The sequence below is a fragment of the Caenorhabditis briggsae genome (assembly GCF_000004555.2).
Source record: "Caenorhabditis briggsae complete genome, chrI, whole genome shotgun sequence".
Classification (NCBI taxonomy): domain Eukaryota; kingdom Metazoa; phylum Nematoda; class Chromadorea; order Rhabditida; family Rhabditidae; genus Caenorhabditis; species Caenorhabditis briggsae.
Genome location: NC_013489.2, coordinates 4,170,952 through 4,191,810, shown reverse-complemented (window position 1 = coordinate 4,191,810; position 20,859 = coordinate 4,170,952). Strand labels below are relative to the sequence as shown.

Here is a 20,859-nt window from a genome sequence, read left to right as displayed (position 1 = left end):
TGCAAATCAATAAAAATTCGAGTTTCGCGCGCTTTTACCGGAAGTTGGCCTAGAAAACTCACACCTGGCAGCTAGGCCACCGGTTCCCACTTTGACTTTTCGATGCCGTTTTTCTCAATGAAGGATTTTTTTTGAATTTTTTTGTTATTTTTATGGGGATCTACATGGAACTCTGCACAAAATAAAGCAATAAAATGTTTCACCGCACACCACCTTTAACTCTGTATAGTTAAAGTTCACGTAGTTATCAGGAATAACTTGAATTATTTTCCCCCACACAGAAAAAGCACAGAAAGGAAGTTGATTCTTTTCTGTCTTTTTAAGTGTCTATTCTTTTCTATACAGAAAAGAAGTGCCTTCCTTTCTGTGTTTTTTAAATATCTTTTTTTTTATATTTGATGATCTAAATAAATATTTTTCACGTGAACATGAAACAGGAAAAAATTTTCTTCTGTAGTCTACTCAATTTTTGACTAAATTTGCAAGGAAAAAACAGATCACAGTGATCATTGACTCGAATATATGTATTCTCTGGAAAACCACGGAAAGGCTAATTTTTTACGAAAAAATCGAAGATTTAAAAAATTTTGAAATTCCCACTTTCCTATATCACAAACATTTTATCAGTTTAGACATTTTTGACATCTTGCGTAGGAGTCGAGATAATTGAGCTCAAACGTGACAGTGTGGGGGCCCTTTTGATGCAGGTGTTACGGTAATCACAATTCCGGTTGTATTTATCCTCGTTGAAGCTAAAGCATTCTCCCCTTATCCTAAACCAAAAGTTAGCTTGAACATCTGCAGTTTTTTTTTGGCATTTAGGTACACAAGTTTGGTGTCCGATTTCTTCCTTCTTCCTGAATATGCTCATTATCAGAATCATGCATATTCAAGAAAGAAAGGGTACAATTTCCATACTCTTTGCTTTTTTTCCCAATATAAATGTGTTTTGTGTTGTTTTTTCCCTTCTCCGTTGTCGCCTTCTTTTTCTACTTCTTCGTCCTTATTTTTCCAGTCCTACCTCACATTGATTCATGAAATTTTCGGTGTGTTTTTCGATCCGAAATGTGGCAGGAGGGTGTGTCTATCTACGAAAGTGTCTCCATGAGCATGATTGCTTTCTCTTTTCTTTTTTTCATTTCGAATCTTCTTAAACGAATAGTCTGATTTCGATTAGGATCTCTCATTCATCCGGATTAAAGCTTTTAGCATTGTAGGATCATCATAACACCTCCCTCACCTCATACATCGCTTGCCTTAGCACTAATTCTTTGATAAAAGTGTTTTGCCCTAGTGGAAAGCAACAATTGTTGATTAATCCCTTCTTTTGAAACAAAAAAGGATGTGTGCTATTCTTCTAAAATTAAACACACAAAAATCGAAGGAAGCAACGACCGATGGCTAATTGAGAAGTTGAAACGTGACATGCTTTCTCGCTCTTGCGACGCCTTCTCGTTTTCTCTCTTTTAGATTTTACTCATCTGATACAAAACACATTAGACAGAGTGTGACTTTTTTCTTGTCTAGTTTCAGATCGATATCTTAAAAGTTAGCTTATTCATTAAAGTTTTTTCAACCTTCTGATTTTTTGAATTTTATTATTGTGTTTAGACACTGTCATAACAAACACCGTCTCAAATTCCACGAATATCTAGACCAGATTTTCGGTGATCTAAAAATATCAGAAAAAACGTATACTGATCAGTGGTCCTTTCTGGACTCCATGAAAGCTGTCAAAAATACATCTTCTTATTTTTCTGTGCAATTTAACTATTACATTCGGTGTTTTTGACACATATTCCAGTTCTGATCCAATTATCTTTTTCTCGGAACGAACTCTCTCAATTTCTAAATGCTTAAAGAAGAAGCCCTACATCTTCCAAAACTCTTCAATGGTTTGGTATTGCCTTTCTTGTTCCTCCCAAAAAAGTCTCAGCTTTCATATCAATAGATCATTATAACTGACAGAATCTTGCAACGGATGCTTCCCTCCCTCCCAAAAACTTCTTGAATTTCTCTTTTTCGATTTCCCCAAGGATCCAACGTCTGGACCGGAATGCTAATTGACTCAGATTAGTCATTTTAACATTCCGTATCCAGAATTCCGAATTCTTCAATGACTCCTTCCATTAAAAAAACAATCTTTCTGATTTGCTTTTTACTGATTCGATTCTCATCGCTTTTAAAACAAATTGCTATGTTTCAATTCTTGCAAAAAGTCTATTGAGAAAATTGGGAAAAAAAGGAAAAGGTTGGAAGAGTAAAAACATTTAAATCAGTGCAAATTGAATTGACTCTCTGCCTCTCTCATTTTCTCTTTCAGATGACGTTTGCTTACGTGATTCTCAATTTTTTCGAATAAATATTTAGATGAACTTCACATAATCACAGAACATAGGATCAGACGATGAATCCGATAAGGGACGGTGTCTAAAATCTTATAACTCTCGTGACGGAGAAATTCTGATTCATTGAAATCTTCCTGTGTTCACAAATGTTCTTTTCATCTTTTTACGTATTCAGTGGTCTCTTCTTCTTCTAACTTTGAACATTATCTCATCAATTATTCGTGCTCTTCTTCTTCTTCTTCTTCTTCTTCTTCTTCTTCTTCTTCTTCTTCTTCTTCTTCTTCTTCTTCTTCTTCTTCTTCTTCTTCTTCTTCTTCTTCTTCTTCTTCTTCTTCTTCTTCTTCTTCTTCTTCTTCTTCTTCTTCTTCTTCTTCTTCTTCTCCTCCATTTTCCATTTCAATGTGTGCCTGAAAATGACGGTGACCACTAAAAGTGCCTTCAATTCTTTCCTTTTTTTTCCCCATTTGTTTGAGACCTTCGATTCTAAAGATCGGAAATTTTCTCCGTTTTTATTGTTATAGGTGTCTGGGGGCAAAATAGTAAAATTGATGTATGAAAGATCGAATTTTGAAGAAAAGAGCAGATGTTTGGAGCCAATTTCCATTGAGAGAGAAAGCTATTTCTGCTGGTGGTCAATGCGTTTATTTTTCTGAATTAAATTTGGATCTCTACTGCCACACATTTGACTAGTTTACTACAAAGTGTCATTCACTAAAAACAAAATATTTTCTATATACAACAAAACGTTTTTTCTGAGGAATCGCCCTTTTTCCCACATGTCGATTACTAGTTTGTCTCGAAATCAGCTGATATAAACTTTCGGGTTTTGCTCAAAACAACTTTTTCTCGTCACTTTATTTCTTTAGATCTTGTTACTAGTAAAGGAGCTCCTTCCCTATTTTAGTGCTTGTTTAAAATTATAAACAAATTTTCGGAAAACGACTCTTGAAAGACTTAAGCTAATGTTTTGCTCGAAAAGTCACTTTTTTTTCAAACTTATAAAATTACGCTTCTTCCATTTTTATTCAACCTAGTTTAAGTATTAATAGTGCTCTCTTGCTTTTTACTACCTGTTGTCCGTAGGTCAATCATCTCCGAATTGTTTTCCTCCTTCGAAAACCAGCAAATTGTCTTTTTACCCATGACATTCGACATCCGGACGTTCTCTCAACCTTCTTCTCGTTTTCCTTGTTTTTCCAAATATACAACTTTTTTCACTTTTTTTACTCGGAAGCCATTCTATTTCTTCTTCCTCGATTTTTGAATTCAAATCATAGTTTTAAAGACAAAATATCAGATGGCTGTAATAAAAATAATAATGAAGATATATGAAAATGCGAGGAGGGTGTCTGGAAAGAGATCGGATCGGGGTGGCAAAAAACTAATTATAAGCTATGGCTGGAAGGGTAGTTGTAATCGTCTCCCTTTCTCTTTTTCTCTTCTCCATCTCTAACACAACCTTTTTCCCATTTTAATCGGAGGACTCTTTCACTCTCCGTTTATTTTTTTTTTTTCGTATTTCCCTCCACATCCAAATCGTCATTTCCTTTTCTCATTTCCCACACCATAAGCTTTTTTATCACATGTAGGCGATGAATCAGTTCATCAAATGACGCTCCGATGAGCACACTAACTAGGATATTCGGTATCTTTCATTCGAGCATAACATATCTTTTCAGCCGTTCACTCTTCTTCTTTTTACACGCCCAAGATTATTACGTCTTCAGAAATTCATAATTCTGTTCGAACTGTCACCCAGTCTCTTTTCCCCACCACCACCAACAACAAGATCTTCAAGCCCATCCCCAGCCATTCCGCTGCGTTCGACTCATTCATCAGCGAGTCTTCTAACTCGACCGATTCATGAAACAATGCTGGGATCTCCAGTAACTGACAATCCCGATGATCCACTATTAAACGGAGGAAGCTCTTCTGCTCCTAAATCGATTCTCAGAGCTCCACGCTTGACTTCTGCTCCCAAACAGTTGTCATTCGATGTTCCTGCAAGTCCAACACCTACTGCAAAGAGTTCTTGTGTCTCCACGTCGGGAAGTTATCACATGTTCGAAAGACCGAACAGACTGAGAGCAGGGAAATTCAGTTATGGAGGATTAACAAGTAATCACAATCATCACCAGGGTCATATATCTCTCACCTCAAATGGAACACCAGTCTTTTCTTACAACTGTGGCCCTGGAGGGTCATGTAATCCATCGCCATGTTCAATGTCTCCATTGGGAACTATCCGACGGGATCCTTCGAAGTGGAGGCTTTCCGACTTGAAGCAGCGGTCGAATTCTGAGTCGATGTTCCGAAATTTTGATCCAGAAATGTTGGCAGATGGTGGAAGAAGAATGAGTATGGCTTATTTACCATCACGAGAACAAGCCCTTCTTCGTCGAATTCTCGGACCTCAAGGACTCTCTTGGATTTCTCATGACAGTAGGGAAATACAATAATATTACATTTTTTGATCCAGAACTAATTTAAAGAAGTCATATTTCCATTTTAAGGAGAAACCGCATCGAGAAAATCAGTTTCGATTGCTTATTCAAATGATCTAGAAGCCGGAAAAGGAGGAGGAACAGGAGATGATTCCACGACTCCATTGATGGATGAGAAAGATGAGAATAGGTATGAAGAAACTGTTTGAGAAGTTCTCTATAATCAGAATATTTCAGTGGCGGTCGTCTGATTCGTCGTGAGCATCTTCATGAGAAACGACGATCGGTATCCGATAAAGCGTTGGCGTTTGCAGTTATAGGCATAAGTACGTCATAAAAATAATGAGTTTCTCTTCTATTTATAAATTAAATTTCAGTACTTATGATCATCGAAAACGAGCTACGAACTGGACTTCTCATTCGACCAGGATCGTTTCTTAGCCAAACTTTGAAGCTTTCGATTTTAGCAACTACAGCAATTCTTTTGAGTTTTGTCGGATATTTCCATGTGATTGAGATTCAGGTAAAATATTTTTTTAGAAAAGAAAATTTCTTACGTTTCTCTATTTTTTTAGCTCTTCATGAATGCTAATGCCGCAGAAGATTGGATGGTTGCACTATCATTCCGAAGAATCTATCAAATATGTCTGGAATTATTCATCTGCATGTTGTGTCCCATTCCCATTGAGTTCATTGGCCCATTTGTCGGTGAAAAAGTTCAAGATCGAAGCCTTTATGCGGTCAATGTTCTTCTCTCCATCATGATGTTCTTCCGATTGTATTGGCTCTGTCGAGTCATGCTTCTCCATTCAAGGTAAAGTTTTGAAATGAGACTTTCGATGCTAATTATTCAATTTTAGGCTCTTCACTGATGCCAGCAGTCGTAGTATCGCTGGTCTTAATCGCGTCAACTTCAATGCTCGGTTCATTCTGAAGACCCTAATGACAATGTGTCCAGGAACAATGCTTATGATTTTCACTGCTTTTCTCTGGATGGTTGCCGGATGGATTCTTCGTCTGTGTGAAAGAGATTCGTTGGAAAAAGTGGATCCTCTAAAAGAGTTCAACTATATCAATTCAATTTGGCTCGTAGCAATCACTTTCCTGTCTGTTGGATACGGAGATATCGTTCCGAAAACCTATTGTGGAAGAAGTATGGCAGTGGTAACTGGAATTCTGGGTACTTGTGCCTCTTCGATGGTTGTGGCTGTGATTGCAAGGAAATTGGAACTGACCAGAGCTGAGAAGCATGTTCATAACTTCATGCAGGACACTCAACTTACCAGACAAGTTAGTATTTTGGGTTTTGAATTTCACAAATAGTCCTACATTCAGCTGAAACACTCTGCTGCAAATGTGCTCCGAGAGACTTGGTTCATCTATAAATACAGAAAGCTGATCGAGAAACCAGATCATTCTAAAATTCGAAAGCACACACGGAAATTCCTTCTTGCTATCTATGAGTGAGATATTGTCAACATCTTCTAATTGGAATAATTGGGGTTTTTCAGAATGCGTCGCGTTCGCAGAGATCAGAGAAAGCTAGCTGAGAATCTGGTGTCTCTTGGTGATGTGGCGAAGGTTTGTTTTTCGTTTTTTTTTCAGAAGAACTTTGTACATAATTTAAAATATTTTTCAGACATCGTCAAATACATATGAGTTGGTTCATGATGTTCATTCAACACAGGAGGGTCTTTCCCTTCGTATAACTGCAATTGAGCATCAATTGAGTGACATCTCAAGAGAGTTATCTTCTCTTGCAGAACTGCTCAGAGGTAGCGTGCTCGTCACGTCGGTTCGTTCGTTCGCTTCTTCTTTTTTGACTTTTCACCCCCTCACTTTGTCAATTCACTCACACAAATTTGCTTGGTGACATATCATGAATAGAGAAAAAAGAACATATTCAGATCGATTATTGATTAGTTGTTTGAATTCAGTTGTCTCGTTGCGTCACTATAGAAATTAATAATTAGTCACATTCGATTCACAAGTGGTTTGCTATTTTAGCTGTATCAATTCAATATTTTTTGATTTCTATTCGTCAGTAATGTCTGTACATTTATCATTTCGCTGATGACATTATGCTGTATTAGAATCAGTCCCGTTCTAGGCCATTCTAACAAATCGCTTTATTCAAAGTTTCAATAAATTCCAGGATCAAATGAACAACGAAAGAAGAGTGTTGTAATTGGTGAATCGGCTCCGGCCACTCCACAGCCGATATTGAAACGAAAAGTTGGAGAGCTTCGAGTTTGAGTTCTTATGCATATTGTCTTATTTCACTGGGTTTGGAACTTCTTCATCTTCTTCTTCTTGGGTTGTATATATTTATCAGTCAAGGATTTCTACCCCTTCTATCTTCTTTTCTTCATACGCTTTCCAACAAAAAAAAAACAATCCCCCATTTCGGTGTTTAATTAACTTCCCATTTGTGATCTGAACCTTTTTCCTCACTGGTTTTGTCCGTTCATTTATTTTGAAAATTCTGTTGTTTTTAAAATTATTTTATTGCTTTATAAATAAATAAAAAACATAAGTTTCCATAGAAACAAAAAAAGATTTATAATTCACCATTTCTTCTTCAACTCGTCGATCGAAAGCTCTCCTGGACCAGTGTGAATTAAGAGAAGAAGGCCTCCGACTGCGGAAAGCGTTTGGAAGAAGTCGTATCTGATAACATGAGAGTTGACAGCTCGATTCCAGAAGTCGTTGAGGAAGATATTGTATGCCAGAAGCCATGCGGAAAGCATGAAACTAATCATTCGGGTCTTGTATCCACACCACACGGCCATCATCATAGCGTATGAGACTGCGCAAAGTAGAAGACGTCTATAGCTCATATCGAAATGAATCATGGAGCAGAGCATCAGATTCAGGAACATTCGACAACAACACAGCATTACAGATGTCACCTGGAAACGAGTAAATGTTTTAGGTTCAATTATTTTTGACTTACTTCATAATCGTTCTCATCCTTTGGCAGCGGATCGTACTTCTTTGGCTTCTGGAGCATATTCTCAGTAACAAGTAGAAGAAGTGCAGCAAGAATTGAGAAGTTCCGGCCCAAGAGATGATAGGTACCGTACAATTGGTAAAGGACAACTTGGAAGAATATGGTGGTCGCCAAAACAGCACACGATTCGGCGACCTGAAAATTAGTTCGAAAGAAAAAAAATCTGAAAAAAACAGATTACTCTAAATCTAAGCATCACAAGAAGAGATCCACAAAGAAGGTTGAACATCATGACAATGGTGAGAAAGTATGCGAAGTTATAATTCATCCCCCACGTCTCCTGATATTCAGAAGATAATCAAAAGTTCGATTAAAATTAGTAATCACCGAAAAATGGCTGGCATGATCAGCAGCATTGAAAAGAAGACGGATGCCATCCTCAACAAAAGTTGAAATCAAAAGAAGACGCCCGATTGTAGGGAGAATTTTTTTTGTTTTACGAGCCACCTGAAACATAGAAAGAAGATAATATGGAGAAAATTTCAGATTATTGTAATTGTAATTGTTCATTCAAAAAGTAGGAAAAAGTAGGAAAAGTAGGATTCAGAGAAAATTCAAAATACCCTTACAGGGCCGATCTAAGAAATGCATACTTGTGACCGGGCCTTTGCCGGGTCTTTCGCGGGCCTTGCCATAGTGTCTTTCAGGAAGAATATTTTTAGAACAACTAAATTAGAAATGATAGAACTCGACGAGTTCTACAAAATGATATTATTTGGAGAATTGTGTCTTGTCTATAAACAAAGTTACAAGTCATAAAGTGGCAGGACCATGTCGTGTGGGCCCGGGCCGAGCCTCTGTTTTTTGTCTGTAACTTTGCTCATAGACAAGACACAATTTTCCAAATAATATCATTTTGTAGCACTCGTCAAATTTTATAGTATCTAATTTAGTTGGTATAAAAATATTGATTCTAAAAGAAACTACGGCAGATCCCGCTAAGGCCCGCACAGACCCGGTCAATGAAAGAAATGGGAAAAATGAAGACATTATTACCGTTTCAGTGTAGTCTTCGCATCTGGTGACAACAACTTTAACGTCCATTTTGGACTGACACACAGAATAAAAGTCAGCTGGAGTCTTATGACGCTGACTGGATTAACCTAGAATCCACGTGGGATTGAAACATAGAAAAAATACAAAGTTTACGTGAAAAATAAATGAGATATGGACGGTTTATTGGGTGAATATCAACCTTGAGGTCTCAACGCAAAGAACACGTGTCCTGCAGATAAAATGAGCATGACCGGCATGGCGGATACGATGCAAATGACACCTCCATCAAAGTTGTTATCCAGAGCACCGATGGTTATATTGGAGCAGATTAGGAAGAACCGGAGCATGTGGAAGAGGCAGATCTTCAATGAAAACATTTAGTATGGCTTGTATCGGTATAGAACTTACAAAATATTTCCGTTCGTATGGAATCCTAAATCTGGAATCCTCGTCCAATTCCTCTTTGACAACATTGAACCTTCCAAACTGGATAACGAATACAATGACGAGAACAATCAGAATGATGATGACGTTTGTGTAGCAGAGAATGATCGGAATCGTTTCATTTTCTCCAAGAAAGAAACTCCAAGCAATCAAAACTGTCAGAGCCAGAATCTAAAATTTTTGGATTTCTTTTTTTTTTATTCCTTGAAAAAAAAACTAACAATTTCGATAAATAGAAAAAATAGTGTGTAAATTGGCTTGTCATTCAAGTGCTCTCCTCGAATCATCATTTTTTGTTTTTGCTCTGCCAGAAATGGAGTTCCTTCTCCAACTTTATCAGCCACATAAACATTTGGATCTTCGTTTACAATTCCAACCGCTTCATCTTTGTATCGAGAAAATTCCCATTGAGTTTGATCCATCTCGTGCTGAAATTTACATGTTACAGTTTGTGTCTAAAATCAGACTCCTACAAACATCGGAAGGTTCCGTCGGAAGACTTTGAAGTGACGACTTCTTGTTTTTCGATGGTTCGACATCTCGTTTCACTGATTTATGATAAGAGGATTTTCTACTTTTCGGAGGGCTCAACCCTTTTGTCACTGATTTTTGTTGAGAAGATTTCGATCGATCCGACATTTTTGACTTTGTTTTTGTTTCTTTTCTATCCGGTTTTCTTTCTTTTGAATTCCCGTTTTTTGACTTGTTTCCTCGAGAATTTGACGATGATCGTGAACGTTTGTCCTTTTTTACACTGCCTTTTTTCTTTTCAGCAGCTTGAAATTTTATATTTTTTATTTTGCATTGTGATTTTAAATTCTTACTCATTCATCCGAGTATTAGTTACCAGAAACGAGTAGTTTGAATAAAAGCTAAAATGAGTTTAGAAATGAATTTTGCATTTTTCTGAAATTTATTTATGATTTGTTGCATTGCATTGCTATTGAATGTTGTAACGTGTCAAGTATCTTCTCATCCACATATCGTATTTAAATAATTTATTTCTGAATTCAGAAAAATGATGCGTTGTCTTATTTTTGTTTGTTTTCTCCCTCTGTCACTCTCTCTTTCTGGGGTTTCGATTCCTCAAAAAACGTTATATGATGAGTTTCTCGATGTTCTCAAAACTTCCGATGAGTAAGAAATAATTATTATAGTAGCTGATATCAATTAGCCAATTATTTTCAGTTGTCACACATGGTATCAATTTCAAACTTCTGGTATAAATGCCCGCAATCATACCAGTTACACAGTTAGCACACAGGAAGTCTTGTTCGAGGTTTGAATAAGATTTATCATGGGTTCATAATCATTATCATTTTAGCAATACATCGATATGCGTAGTCGTGGTATGACCGACGTCATCATTGAACCGCTTCTGAATTCATACTGTCGAGCTAAAAGCCACGTTCCTCTTGCTCTGATTTTCTGGAAGCCACCGTCTTATGTCTCTGGAAATTACACGTGGAATCTGACGGATAGATCTCCAGAAAACGTAAGTAGAGTCTTTCTGAAAAATCCCCTTAATGTTTTTCGTTCAGCATCACTATCACATAGCGAAAAACCAAGAAACGGTTTTCATGGATGCCTACGAAGCACAGAAAAACACGGAGGTGTCAAAGAAGAAAATAGAGCAAATAAATATATTGGATTTCAAACAGTAATGAATCTATTCAGGAGGTGTAAAAACTACCAAAATATCTGATTCCAAAACTACAGTAAGATTTAGCAAATCCTACAGTAGTTATGAATTTTCTCAAATTTCGAGCCTGTAATCTTTGGTAATTTTTTACACGTCCTGAATGTATCCATAGTTTTAAGAATATAACATGCACCATCTAAATCTCGAGTTTCAGAACTTTTCGTTTCGCTGCATTCATCTTATGTTCAAGTCTTGCACTTAGTGCTTATAATTTACTTCGACTGTACTACGAAGGTGAAGATGATGAAGATGATGAGTTGTTCGAACATATTGAAAGATTTGGGATCCGTGGAGAGTTGATGCAATTCGCAGTACTAGCTTTTTCTCTCGGTTGTTTTCTTTTGGGACTTCACTATTATGATCCGTTCAATGAATTTGAAATTTTCTGAACGAAATTACAATGAAACTTTTTAATTGATCGCTTTTAATAAAATATCAACGACAAAAAACATTTTCTAATTAGATCCTAGTAAGACACAGTATCAGTTGGTGCATTCGACCGTAGTCCGTTTCTCTATTTGCTATATTTGCTATTGTAATAACAAATACCACTGAACATTTTGTTGTGTATCTAGGAACTCTTTCTGATGAGTATCCTCTTTGTATTACATAACAGAATTTGGATGGGTCCCTTTCAAAAACAGTGTCTGCCGGAATACATTCAAACATATGAACTACATCAGGTTTATTGCCCACAGTTGGTCATGTTGTTTTACAATCTTCCGGGAGAAAGAATTCCAGCTCCTGGGAAGAAAATTCAAATCTGTAACCGAAAAAAGGCATGTTTTGGTTGTAAAGGGGTTGTAATAAAAAAGAGCCGCCACGTGTGTTGGTTTTGACATACAATAGTGGTCTGCATTATTGCAAGGGGCGGGGCATTGGGTTTTAGTTTTAATTATAATATATTTTCCGACTGATACTAATGTCCCATTTATAGCCTAGGCAGTTTCCAAGTATCATTCATCCACTCCTCCTACTTTAGGAGCAATGCTAGACATGACTTTTCGCTAGCTTGCGTGACACCCATCTAAAAACTCATAAGACTGACTAGAAAAAATCGCGCCGAGTTGATTGGTTCTATGTCTACCGACCTACTCAGCACTCATTAATCCCAATAACCCTTCCCTGTTACTTGGTACCGGAAGAGCCCACTCCTTCAATATGCGGCTCTTTATAACCCCGCCTCTCCGGTAACAGATCACAGAACTCCTCCCAAACGGTCACTGTCCCCCATTTGTCACTGACACTTGTCGCAATGTGTTCTTTTTGTGAACTCACTTCCTGACACATGTTTTTTGAAACTCTTCTTTCTTTTTTTCTTTTCAACTCTTCCGCCATATACAGTACCTCTGAGAAAAAAGTTGATCGACTTCAAAGAGAATAAATTTACATTTTGTTTGTGTAGGTGGGTACTTCTATTCACAGGTTTTGGTTTTTGATATCACGAATACCTGTTGGTCGTGTTTCTATTCGATTCCATATTAGGGCTTTGACAATTTTTTTTTTCTAGATTTTTGAATTTCACGGTCTCCCAAAGTGAAAATTTTTGAAAAAGTTCTCTCGTCGTCTGCACTCCAGCTAAATTTAATTTTTCACGTCCCTCCCCTTCTTTCTCTTCTTTTTGGGCTAATAGAAGCTTATCACTAAAGTAATGGAAACCACTGAAAAGTACGACCTTGAGTTTTTTTAAGAAAAAATTATTTGCTATGTTACTGAAACCTCACCTGCAAGAAATTTTACGAAAATTGGAGCATTTTGAGCAAAGTTATGAACCAGTGAACGCCGAATTGATAAAAACCGGTTTCATTCAACCGTACATAAGTCTATCAGGTTTTTACGAAATCGAAAAAATGAAAACGTCATCAATACCGCAGAGACATTTGCTACATTTGCTCCGTTTTCGATTTTTGATTTAGGTCCTCATTTTCTTGAAAATCTTGAAAAAGTGTCAAAAATCGGGGGTTTTTAAGAATTTTGTACTGAAATTTGTACCCTGCATAACTCTGCGAGTATCCAACCGATCATAGTGGTCAATACACCAAAAGTTTTGTAATGGATTGTTCTACAATTCCTCTGTCTTTGATTTTTGATTTTCGGCTTTGTTCGGAAGTTAGGGGGTCAAACAGTAGTACATTGAGCGATTTCGCACTTTGGAGGCGATTTTCAGTAGGTTAAAGGTGGCCTTTTTTGCAAACAACAATCAAGTATCAAATTTTCTATGTTTTCTGATATAAAGGTAACTTAATTTGCTTATAAAACAAAAAGAGTTGCTCAAAAACTCGAAAAGCCTAAAAAAAGTATTCAAAGCTTCATATCTTGCTTGATAGTTTTAGATAAGTGCTGAAACTTATCTTAAAATTTCGGATGTGATTTCTATCATCCGTGAAAAAAGTTTTTTAAATGTCGATTTTTGAACGCTTCTGAGACGTTCTTAGCTGTTCATCCAGTTTTCCAATTGAATCTGCGAAAAATTGCACTGAGAAAAAATAGCGTGAAAGATGTAGAGACGCAGAGACATTTTTTCTCGTTTTTTAACCAAAAATTTTCACGCTGGGAGACCGTGAATTTCTTATTTTCAGACGTTACCGTAGAACTCTGAAATCCTATCTTTTGCTGTTATTTTCTAAATTTTCTCTATCATACTAATTCGCATAAAACACATTTTCGTGAAACTTGTTAGAACTTCAAATTATCCAGAAATGTGAAACACTTATCTTTTTTCTCAAAATTTGTCTGGATAGGCAAGAAATGGGCAGAAACGTCAAAGACTTCAAATTTTTCCTAAATCGAAATTTTTGGCTTAAAACTCAGCTTTTCTAGATAGTTTCGGTTTTTGACTTAATGGGCAGAAATGGGCAACATGCCCATAAACTTGAAATCTTGCTCTACAACTGCAACTTTTTGATCATAGGTTTTTATCTTGAAAATCCCAACCAAATTGCACTTTCAAAGTTTTGATATATTTTTTATTATACCGTACATCTATTTGGGGCGGGGCTGTAGTATCCGCAAAGTGAAAGGTTAAAGAAAACGAAAGGAGTGGTTCTTCTCACTTCTTTCTATACTCGAAGAATCATTATCAAATCATTTGAACCAATTCGACTGAATTTATGGGGTAGCGATGGCAAAGTTAATTAGAAGACTGTTACCACAGTACCTTCTTCTATTCTTTTCTTGAACTATCTCGTTGTCACCAATCTATTTTCCGAAAGTCTTGCTATTTATGATTTCTCTTCCTTGCCCAGTGGAACTAAAAAGTTTCTCTCTAATACCGAGACTTCCGTTCATTTCAACTGGGGGCGTCAAATTGTCGCATTTACACCTGAATATACACAAATCACCCGGGCGCCAGATCCCATATGCTCTCAGCAGTTAACAGGAGCAGTTAGTAGGGCAAAGAAGAGGAAAAAAGGCACCAATTCAAATTTACGACAATCTCTAATTTTCTTTTACATTCTTCTTCTTCGTCAGCATCGTATATTCACACAACCACAGATTTCCCGCATGTCTCGACTACCGTAGTCTTCTGTGGTTGAGAAGTGACACGCCCACTTTTCACATTGATATTCCTTCGAATTTTCAATTTTGAAATCATTCAGGTTACAAACAAGATGCCTTCGAAATACGAGATCCCTCCGTATCCAGTACTCACGACACCATTCCTTCTACAGTATATTTCAGCCCTATTCGAGGATGTTCAGGTGAGAAACGGGGTTACTGTAACTGACACAGACTTACTTTTTCTAGTTTTTTAAAGTATCAACCAGAGATGTTCGGAATCCAGATTCCTTGTCTTTCTAACTGCGTTTCGTAATTTTTTTAAACCAAACTCCACACTGTACTTGTCCGTTGAGCTCTATTATCTCAATTTTGGCAAACATTCTACCAGTTGACAAATTTTTGTTATCTCTTATAGAAATTGAGTTAATTGAGTTTGAAGTCGAAGTATTGGTAGCCTTCTGTTAGAGAGCTTACAGTATACCTTTTGTCAAACTTCCTAATACATTAGAAACGTCCGCATTCTGGTTTTTCCGTTTGTTTTGGTTCCTGATGCCTGAATCCATTCGTTCACAGCGGACATATCTGGTACTAACTCTGATAGGGTTACTTTAGTTTTTAGGTTTTTTCGGTTCTGAATTTTTCTAAATTATTGAATATCGAACAATGTTTTCGGTTGGAGTTTTCTACAATTTATTTCTATCAAAATATGACAATGTTGGATTGAGAACCAGATTCCGGTATGATGCCTTTTAGTGACAAGTTCGTTTGGACATTCTGAGCTAGTGATATATTTGACGCGATTTTAGAAATCGGTCAGAGAGGAACAGTACAAAATCTTGAATAATTATCACAGTTATTTCAGAAGAAATACAACACCACAGTCCGCTTTCGTCCAATCCCTTATGTCTCAACCTCAACCACTTCCTCTTCTTCTCCCGATCTTCAAAATCTTCTGTTGATTCCTTCGGACTGTGAATCTGCTTCCACATCACCATCCACAACTGTCACATCCAGCTACAGTACTCCTTCTTCCCCAGAACGAAAAGCCAAGTACGGTGCCTATTCGCCTGCTTGTCAATGTAAAGTGTGCGGGAAAGAGTTCAGTAGACAATGGCTTCTTCAAGGACATCTCAGAACTCACAGTGAGTATCTTTGACTAAAATCTCAGAACCTGCTAATTATCAAATTACAGCCGGCGAGAAACCATTTGAATGTGAGATCTGTTTGAAACGTTTTGCCGACAAAAGCAACCTGCGAGCCCATATTCAAACACATTCAGGTATAGCTCCCAATTGTCTCCGAATGATTAATCCAATTTATTTTTCTCGCAGGTACTAAACCACACAAGTGCTCCAGATGCGGGAAGAATTTCGCTCTAAAGTCCTACTTGTCAAAGCACGAGGAGTCAAAGTGCTACGTTCGTGAACAATAAATCTTGTTTATTCCAAAATTAATTTCTAGTCACCTATGTATGTTTCCATTGTAATCTAGTAATGCTTCAGTATATTTCTTTCGATTATGTCATTTTATTAATAACTTTTTGATCATTTTCTAAGTTTTAATCATGTCTTCCCTATATTTCAGAAATTATAAAATTTGAAAAATCACCAGTGTGCGTTAATAAAAGCTTTTTCATATTACTTTATCTTGCAGCAAAATTTCTGATAAAACAGTGAAATAAAACAAATCAGTGCTATACAAAAAAAGTTCGATAAAGCCTTAGGCACACGGGGGCAAAGAAAAACAACAGAATGAGCAACTTAGACAACATTGTAACCCATAAAAGCGAGAATGAGTGATTCGGATGACCTGAATTTGGATTATTGAACGTCGCTGATCAGATCGACGAGTGAAGACGGAACGCTGGAAATTCTAGATCGAAAAGATTTATGAATACAGTAATTGAACTAAATCACTCACAACATCTTGAGACCAGCAGCACTTCCATTTCTGCGCATGATATTCTTTTCGTCCGAATGGAGATCTGGTAGGCTGTCGTCAGAGAGACGAGTCGAAGAAAGTCTTTCAGATAGTAGAGCTTGGGAACTGTCTGAAGCAAGAAGTTGAACTCCGCCTTTAACATCTGGAAGGCAATCGAAAAGTATACAGCACCAAAGCGTTACTTTCTCTGAAAATTCAATTATTTCAGTTGTTTTGAATTTAGAAATTTACTGTTAAGAGTTACGAGCCATCTTGGGAAAATTGCCTTCTCGATGAAAACGTAATAGAGAACAAATCCAAAAAGACAGATTGCAATAGCTAGAGCGGTCGATTGGAACTCATAGAAAATAGGAATAATGACCAGTGCAACAGTGATTATTAAGAATAAGTAGATACTGAAAATGGAATAAACTCGAGTGAAAGTGGTATAAACATCAAACTAACCAAAAAAGTGGAACCCTAACAGCGTCTGGATGAACAGGAATATGGTTATGGCGAATGATGAGTAGGGCGACAAGACTGAAGATTCTCTGAGCCCAAAATCCGAACATTACGTAAGTGATGAGAGTGTCTAGATCTCCAATGTACGAAATCATCAGTGCCAGAACACTCTGAATTTATAATTCTATACAGATATAAAATTTTAAAAAAACCTGTGCCAGAACAGCCACTCTTGGGGATTCAGTTTCTCCATTGACACACGAAAAGCAAGCAGGCAAATGTCCCTGTCGAGCAGCTGCATACATGTAGCGACTTCCAGAGAACAGATTGCTGTTCAACGATCCAATCAACAGAATACCAATCAGGAATGGGATGATGTTGGCGAAGTCACCGAGAGTCTCACGACTAAAAATCTGAAAGTGAGTAGAAAGTGGACTATTGAATTAAGAGAGCCTTTAGGAATGGTACCGCAGCAACTGCATCCGATTGCTTCACTGATTCCACATCGAGAACGACGAAGTAAGCGACGTTGATAGCTACGTAGATGGCTGTGACCACACTGATTCCTGTGAGAAGTGCAAACGGCACATTTCGTTTTGGATGCTTGATCTCTCCAGTGCTGTAATTGAGCACGTCCCATCCAGAGAACGCCCAAAGACCTCCGTAGAAACCGAGAATCAGGTTTCCAGTTCCGTATTTTGAGCCTTGCATTGGGTTTTCCAAATACCCATGCCATCCTGAAAAGGTTATTTGTACTTGAGATGAACAATAGAAAATGTACCTTTGACAAAGTAAAAGTAAAACCCAGTTCCAATAATAAGAAGACAAGAGAAAAGTTTAGCTACAGTAGCCAAAATCTGGAATCGAGCTGCAAATTTGCTCAATTCGAAGAAGTTCATCCATGTGACGAGAACTGCAAAAAAGAAAGAAATTGGATACGAATACAAAGAGCGAGAACGGATGCGAAACAACAAAAAAAATGAAGAGATACTCACATAATAACGAGTACGCAAACAGCTTTTGGCACGTCGGCACCAGTGCTTCGTCGATTTCGTAGTACTAAAAATGAAGGGGAATGACGTCATGCGGTTTTCGGTGCAAGAATCACCTGTTTCAATCCTTCGATGAGATATTGACCGAATGTTTCAGCACAAATTGCAATTGTAGCTGGATATGTCATAAGGACAGATACCCACATGAATGCAAATGCAATGGAGTACCATTTCACATAACAGATGTAGGCGAAATCACAACCAGCTTCACGAATTGATGTACCCAGTTCAATGTAGCAAATAGCACCTGGACAATAGAAAAAAATTACTAAACACGATTTTTGTCTAAACCACAATTGTAAACTGGGATGTTGGCCTTCGCTGGTCCTGCCATAGTTCCTTTTAGAATCAATGTTTTTGCACCAACTGAATCAGATAGAGATGATAGAACTCGACGAGTACTACAAAGTGATAGTATTTTAAAAACTGTATTCCGTATATAAACAAAGTTACAGACAAAACGGGTAGAAATATAATGCAGGGCACGGCCCGGATCAGTCAGTTTATGGTTTATAACTTTGTTCATAAACCAGATACTGTTTTTCAAAGAATATCAATTTGTAATACTCGTCAAGTACTATCATATCCAATTTGGTTGGTTCAAAAGCATCGATTTTAAAAGAAATTATGGTTGGGCCAGCGAAGGACCGCCACCGCCAGGTTTACAAAAATGGTCTGAACTCACCAAGAATAGCGATCACCGCACAAAGTACCCAAATGAGTAAACTCAATCCAATACTGTCTACGTTTCGAAGAATTGATGCTGGTGTGATGAAGATTCCTGATCCAATAATATTACCAATGACATAAGAAGTGGCTCCTAAGAACCCCATTTTGTTGGATTCGTCCATTTTTACGAATCTGAAAAAAAAAAGAATAACAAATTTAAGACTTTATGAGCAGCTGAAAAAGAAACAAATAGAAAGAAGTGCAGAGTGGGGATAAAACATTCAAAATGATTTAAGGATCGTTGGAGCAAAGTAATGGGAACACTAAGAAGAGTTTGTTGTTGTCGGAATGAACCCCCAGAAGAAAAAACATGTGATCCATCCAGAGTGTCTGTCGTCTATCACACTATTTTGCATCAAGTTGTCTGGCTATTTTGGTCCCTGATAGAATTTTGAGACAAAGACCACCTAAATTTCGGCGAAAGGGCGAATGATTCCTATCATAACGAGCCGCTGTCATGCAGGACATGTGCGAAGAAATGAGAAGGTGCTCTTCTTCTTCCTCGTCCCTCCCGCGGGTTTTCTTTTTCACAAAATCTACTTCCCTGCGTCTCTCAACCATTCGTCAAGAAATCTTCGTAGTAAAGCGGTCCACGAACAAAAAAGTGCAGATTGCAAATAAAAAGAAGAGAAGAAGAGAAAGAAGTAACAATCTGGGAAACGTCGAGCTTATATGGCAATCAGAAGGCATAATGGGTGGAGGGACGACCACCACCTCGTCACACAACGAATGAATTAGAAATTGTGCTTTCTCTCTCTCTCTCCGGGAGCGAAGACTCGGATTACGTCACTATTACATCATGGTAAAAGACTGGAGCGGAGCTCTCGTGGGTCAGGATCGACTAAGCCTACCCATGCTTGTTTTGCCTCCTGGACACAAGATGAAGATGAAGAACATGAGAGAAGATGAAGAACAGTAAAACATTTACGGTATTGAGATTCGATTTGTTTGCCTTTTGGAGTTTTCAGGATCAATGTAAGTAGGTAAGGAAATCAAATTAGATATCTTGAAGGATAATTCAATTGTCTTTTGATCACAAGGTCTTATTTTAGGTATTCTGCTAGTCTTTAGTTTGAGAATATTGTTTTGATATAGAAAAGTCCATTACTAAATATGAGCGATTCGTAGAAACTTTAAAATTCTGAATCGTCTATTATAGCGTTTCTTAAAACCATTTCCTGGAGCACTGACCATAAAACTGGCAACTCGAAAAGTAACTAAATGTGATTCTCTCTTATTAATGCTTCTGCAGACTTCTTGATAAGTTTAATCACACCGGCGCGAGGTGTAGATCTCGAGGTATGAAAAGCAAACACAGTAGCACTCCGTACTTTGAATTTTTATTTGATCGCTTAGAAGTATCGCTAACTTTATTCGTTCAGATTGGCACGTTTTGATGAAGTTGAAGCGTACGTTATTGTGCAAACTAGGGAGCTCTTTTGGATTTTAAGACAATTAAAATGAGAAAGTGTGAACTATGAAAAATATAAGGGGAAAGAGCACCGGGTGGGTGAAAGACACAGCCACACATTCGCCTTGACTTCATTAAGTTTTCATGTTGAAATTTCTCGGAAATGTGTTATTTCTACTTCTTTATTCGTTTTTTTTGGGTTAAAAGAACTCGGAACTCATAGTCCCAGGAGGGGGGACTCGTAAAAAAGAGCAAGAAAAAGTGGGGGAGTTTTGGGTGAAGCGTGTAAAAAGATGAAGAAGAAGAAGTAGAAAAATATATGAAAAAAGAAACGAAGAGAGGGTGTATGGATGCATTGATGAGTGAAATGAGACACATCGTGGATGAGTTTGTGACCATCGAAAATCTGTCTCTTTTTTTCCTTCCTGGCTCGGTGCCGAACTTTGGACGAACGCTCTTTTTGCTGATCGAGCAAAGAAAAAACACGCATGTAGACGTGGACAGAAGCAGGCGGGGCATCGATTCGTCTCCTTCGTCCTCGCTCTCTTTTTCTTCATCCTTTAAGTCAATCGTCTCATCGCGGAGCCACATCTCTCGTCTTCATGCTCCTGTTTTAAGAGAGAGCCTTCTCAGTTGTTTGTTTTGCCAGCGGATCATAGGATTATCCGCACTTACTTCTCATATTTTAAATCTCGATTTACATTTAAACTCATAAAAATCTTCTTTATTGAACATGCAATATATACCAATGTGAAATTTTGTGTAAGACAACATGTAATAGAAAAAAGTGCTGGAAAGTAAAATCAGAAGTAGAAAGGAGATGTACAACAATTAAAC

At 37.5% G+C, this 20,859-nt stretch overlaps 8 protein-coding genes across 8 annotated transcripts in view; 3 read left to right on the top strand and 5 right to left on the bottom strand.

The window, feature by feature from the left end:
• The window catches only part of CBG04158, a gene marked incomplete at both ends in the record, with an annotated part of 17,392 nt that extends 10,805 nt beyond the window's left edge, over positions 1-6,587 (top strand). Inside the window, 10 exon segments of the mRNA XM_002639483.1 lie at positions 4,028-4,071; positions 4,076-4,790; positions 4,862-4,982; positions 5,030-5,118; positions 5,170-5,315; positions 5,368-5,606; positions 5,653-6,082; positions 6,128-6,255; positions 6,304-6,373; positions 6,432-6,587. Coding sequence (XP_002639529.1) covers positions 4,028-4,071; positions 4,076-4,790; positions 4,862-4,982; positions 5,030-5,118; positions 5,170-5,315; positions 5,368-5,606; positions 5,653-6,082; positions 6,128-6,255; positions 6,304-6,373; positions 6,432-6,587 — 2,138 coding nt within the window.
• On the bottom strand, positions 2,560-2,736 carry CBG04159 (the record flags this gene model as incomplete). Its single annotated transcript, XM_002639484.1, has 1 exon — positions 2,560-2,736. The coding sequence occupies one exon, from the start codon at positions 2,734-2,736 to the stop codon at positions 2,560-2,562; it is 177 nt and encodes a 58-aa protein (XP_002639530.1).
• A 772-nt stretch (positions 6,588-7,359) lies between the features above and the next one.
• On the bottom strand, positions 7,360-8,849 carry CBG04160 (the record flags this gene model as incomplete). Its single annotated transcript, XM_045243732.1, has 4 exons — positions 7,360-7,704; positions 7,749-7,940; positions 7,987-8,085; positions 8,802-8,849. The coding sequence occupies 4 exons, from the start codon at positions 8,847-8,849 to the stop codon at positions 7,360-7,362; spliced, it is 684 nt and encodes a 227-aa protein (XP_045092599.1).
• A 146-nt stretch (positions 8,850-8,995) lies between these two features.
• Positions 8,996-10,073, bottom strand: CBG04161 (the record flags this gene model as incomplete). Its single annotated transcript, XM_045243728.1, has 4 exons — positions 8,996-9,163; positions 9,270-9,416; positions 9,467-9,673; positions 9,723-10,073. The coding sequence occupies 4 exons, from the start codon at positions 10,071-10,073 to the stop codon at positions 8,996-8,998; spliced, it is 873 nt and encodes a 290-aa protein (XP_045092600.1).
• A 190-nt stretch (positions 10,074-10,263) lies between these two features.
• CBG04162 lies at positions 10,264-11,336 on the top strand (the record flags this gene model as incomplete). The annotated part of the gene is made up of 5 exons (XM_002639487.1): positions 10,264-10,382; positions 10,434-10,524; positions 10,570-10,740; positions 10,787-10,905; positions 11,102-11,336. The coding sequence occupies 5 exons, from the start codon at positions 10,264-10,266 to the stop codon at positions 11,334-11,336; spliced, it is 735 nt and encodes a 244-aa protein (XP_002639533.1).
• A 3,222-nt stretch (positions 11,337-14,558) lies between these two features.
• Cbr-scrt-1 lies at positions 14,559-15,880 on the top strand (the record flags this gene model as incomplete). The annotated part of the gene is made up of 4 exons (XM_002639488.1): positions 14,559-14,648; positions 15,311-15,590; positions 15,641-15,727; positions 15,780-15,880. 4 exons carry the CDS (start codon positions 14,559-14,561, stop codon positions 15,878-15,880), a joined length of 558 nt encoding a protein of 185 aa, XP_002639534.1.
• Positions 15,881-16,268: 388 nt separating this feature from the next.
• Cbr-aat-5 lies at positions 16,269-18,733 on the bottom strand (the record flags this gene model as incomplete). The annotated part of the gene is made up of 10 exons (XM_002639489.1): positions 16,269-16,320; positions 16,369-16,576; positions 16,621-16,784; positions 16,834-17,000; positions 17,043-17,243; positions 17,299-17,567; positions 17,612-17,743; positions 17,826-17,889; positions 17,939-18,129; positions 18,568-18,733. 10 exons carry the CDS (start codon positions 18,731-18,733, stop codon positions 16,269-16,271), a joined length of 1,614 nt encoding a protein of 537 aa, XP_002639535.1.
• A 1,967-nt stretch (positions 18,734-20,700) lies between these two features.
• Positions 20,701-20,757, bottom strand: CBG25263 (the record flags this gene model as incomplete). Its single annotated transcript, XM_045243705.1, has 1 exon — positions 20,701-20,757. One exon carries the CDS (start codon positions 20,755-20,757, stop codon positions 20,701-20,703), a length of 57 nt encoding a protein of 18 aa, XP_045098283.1.
• Positions 20,758-20,859: the final 102 nt, after the last annotated feature.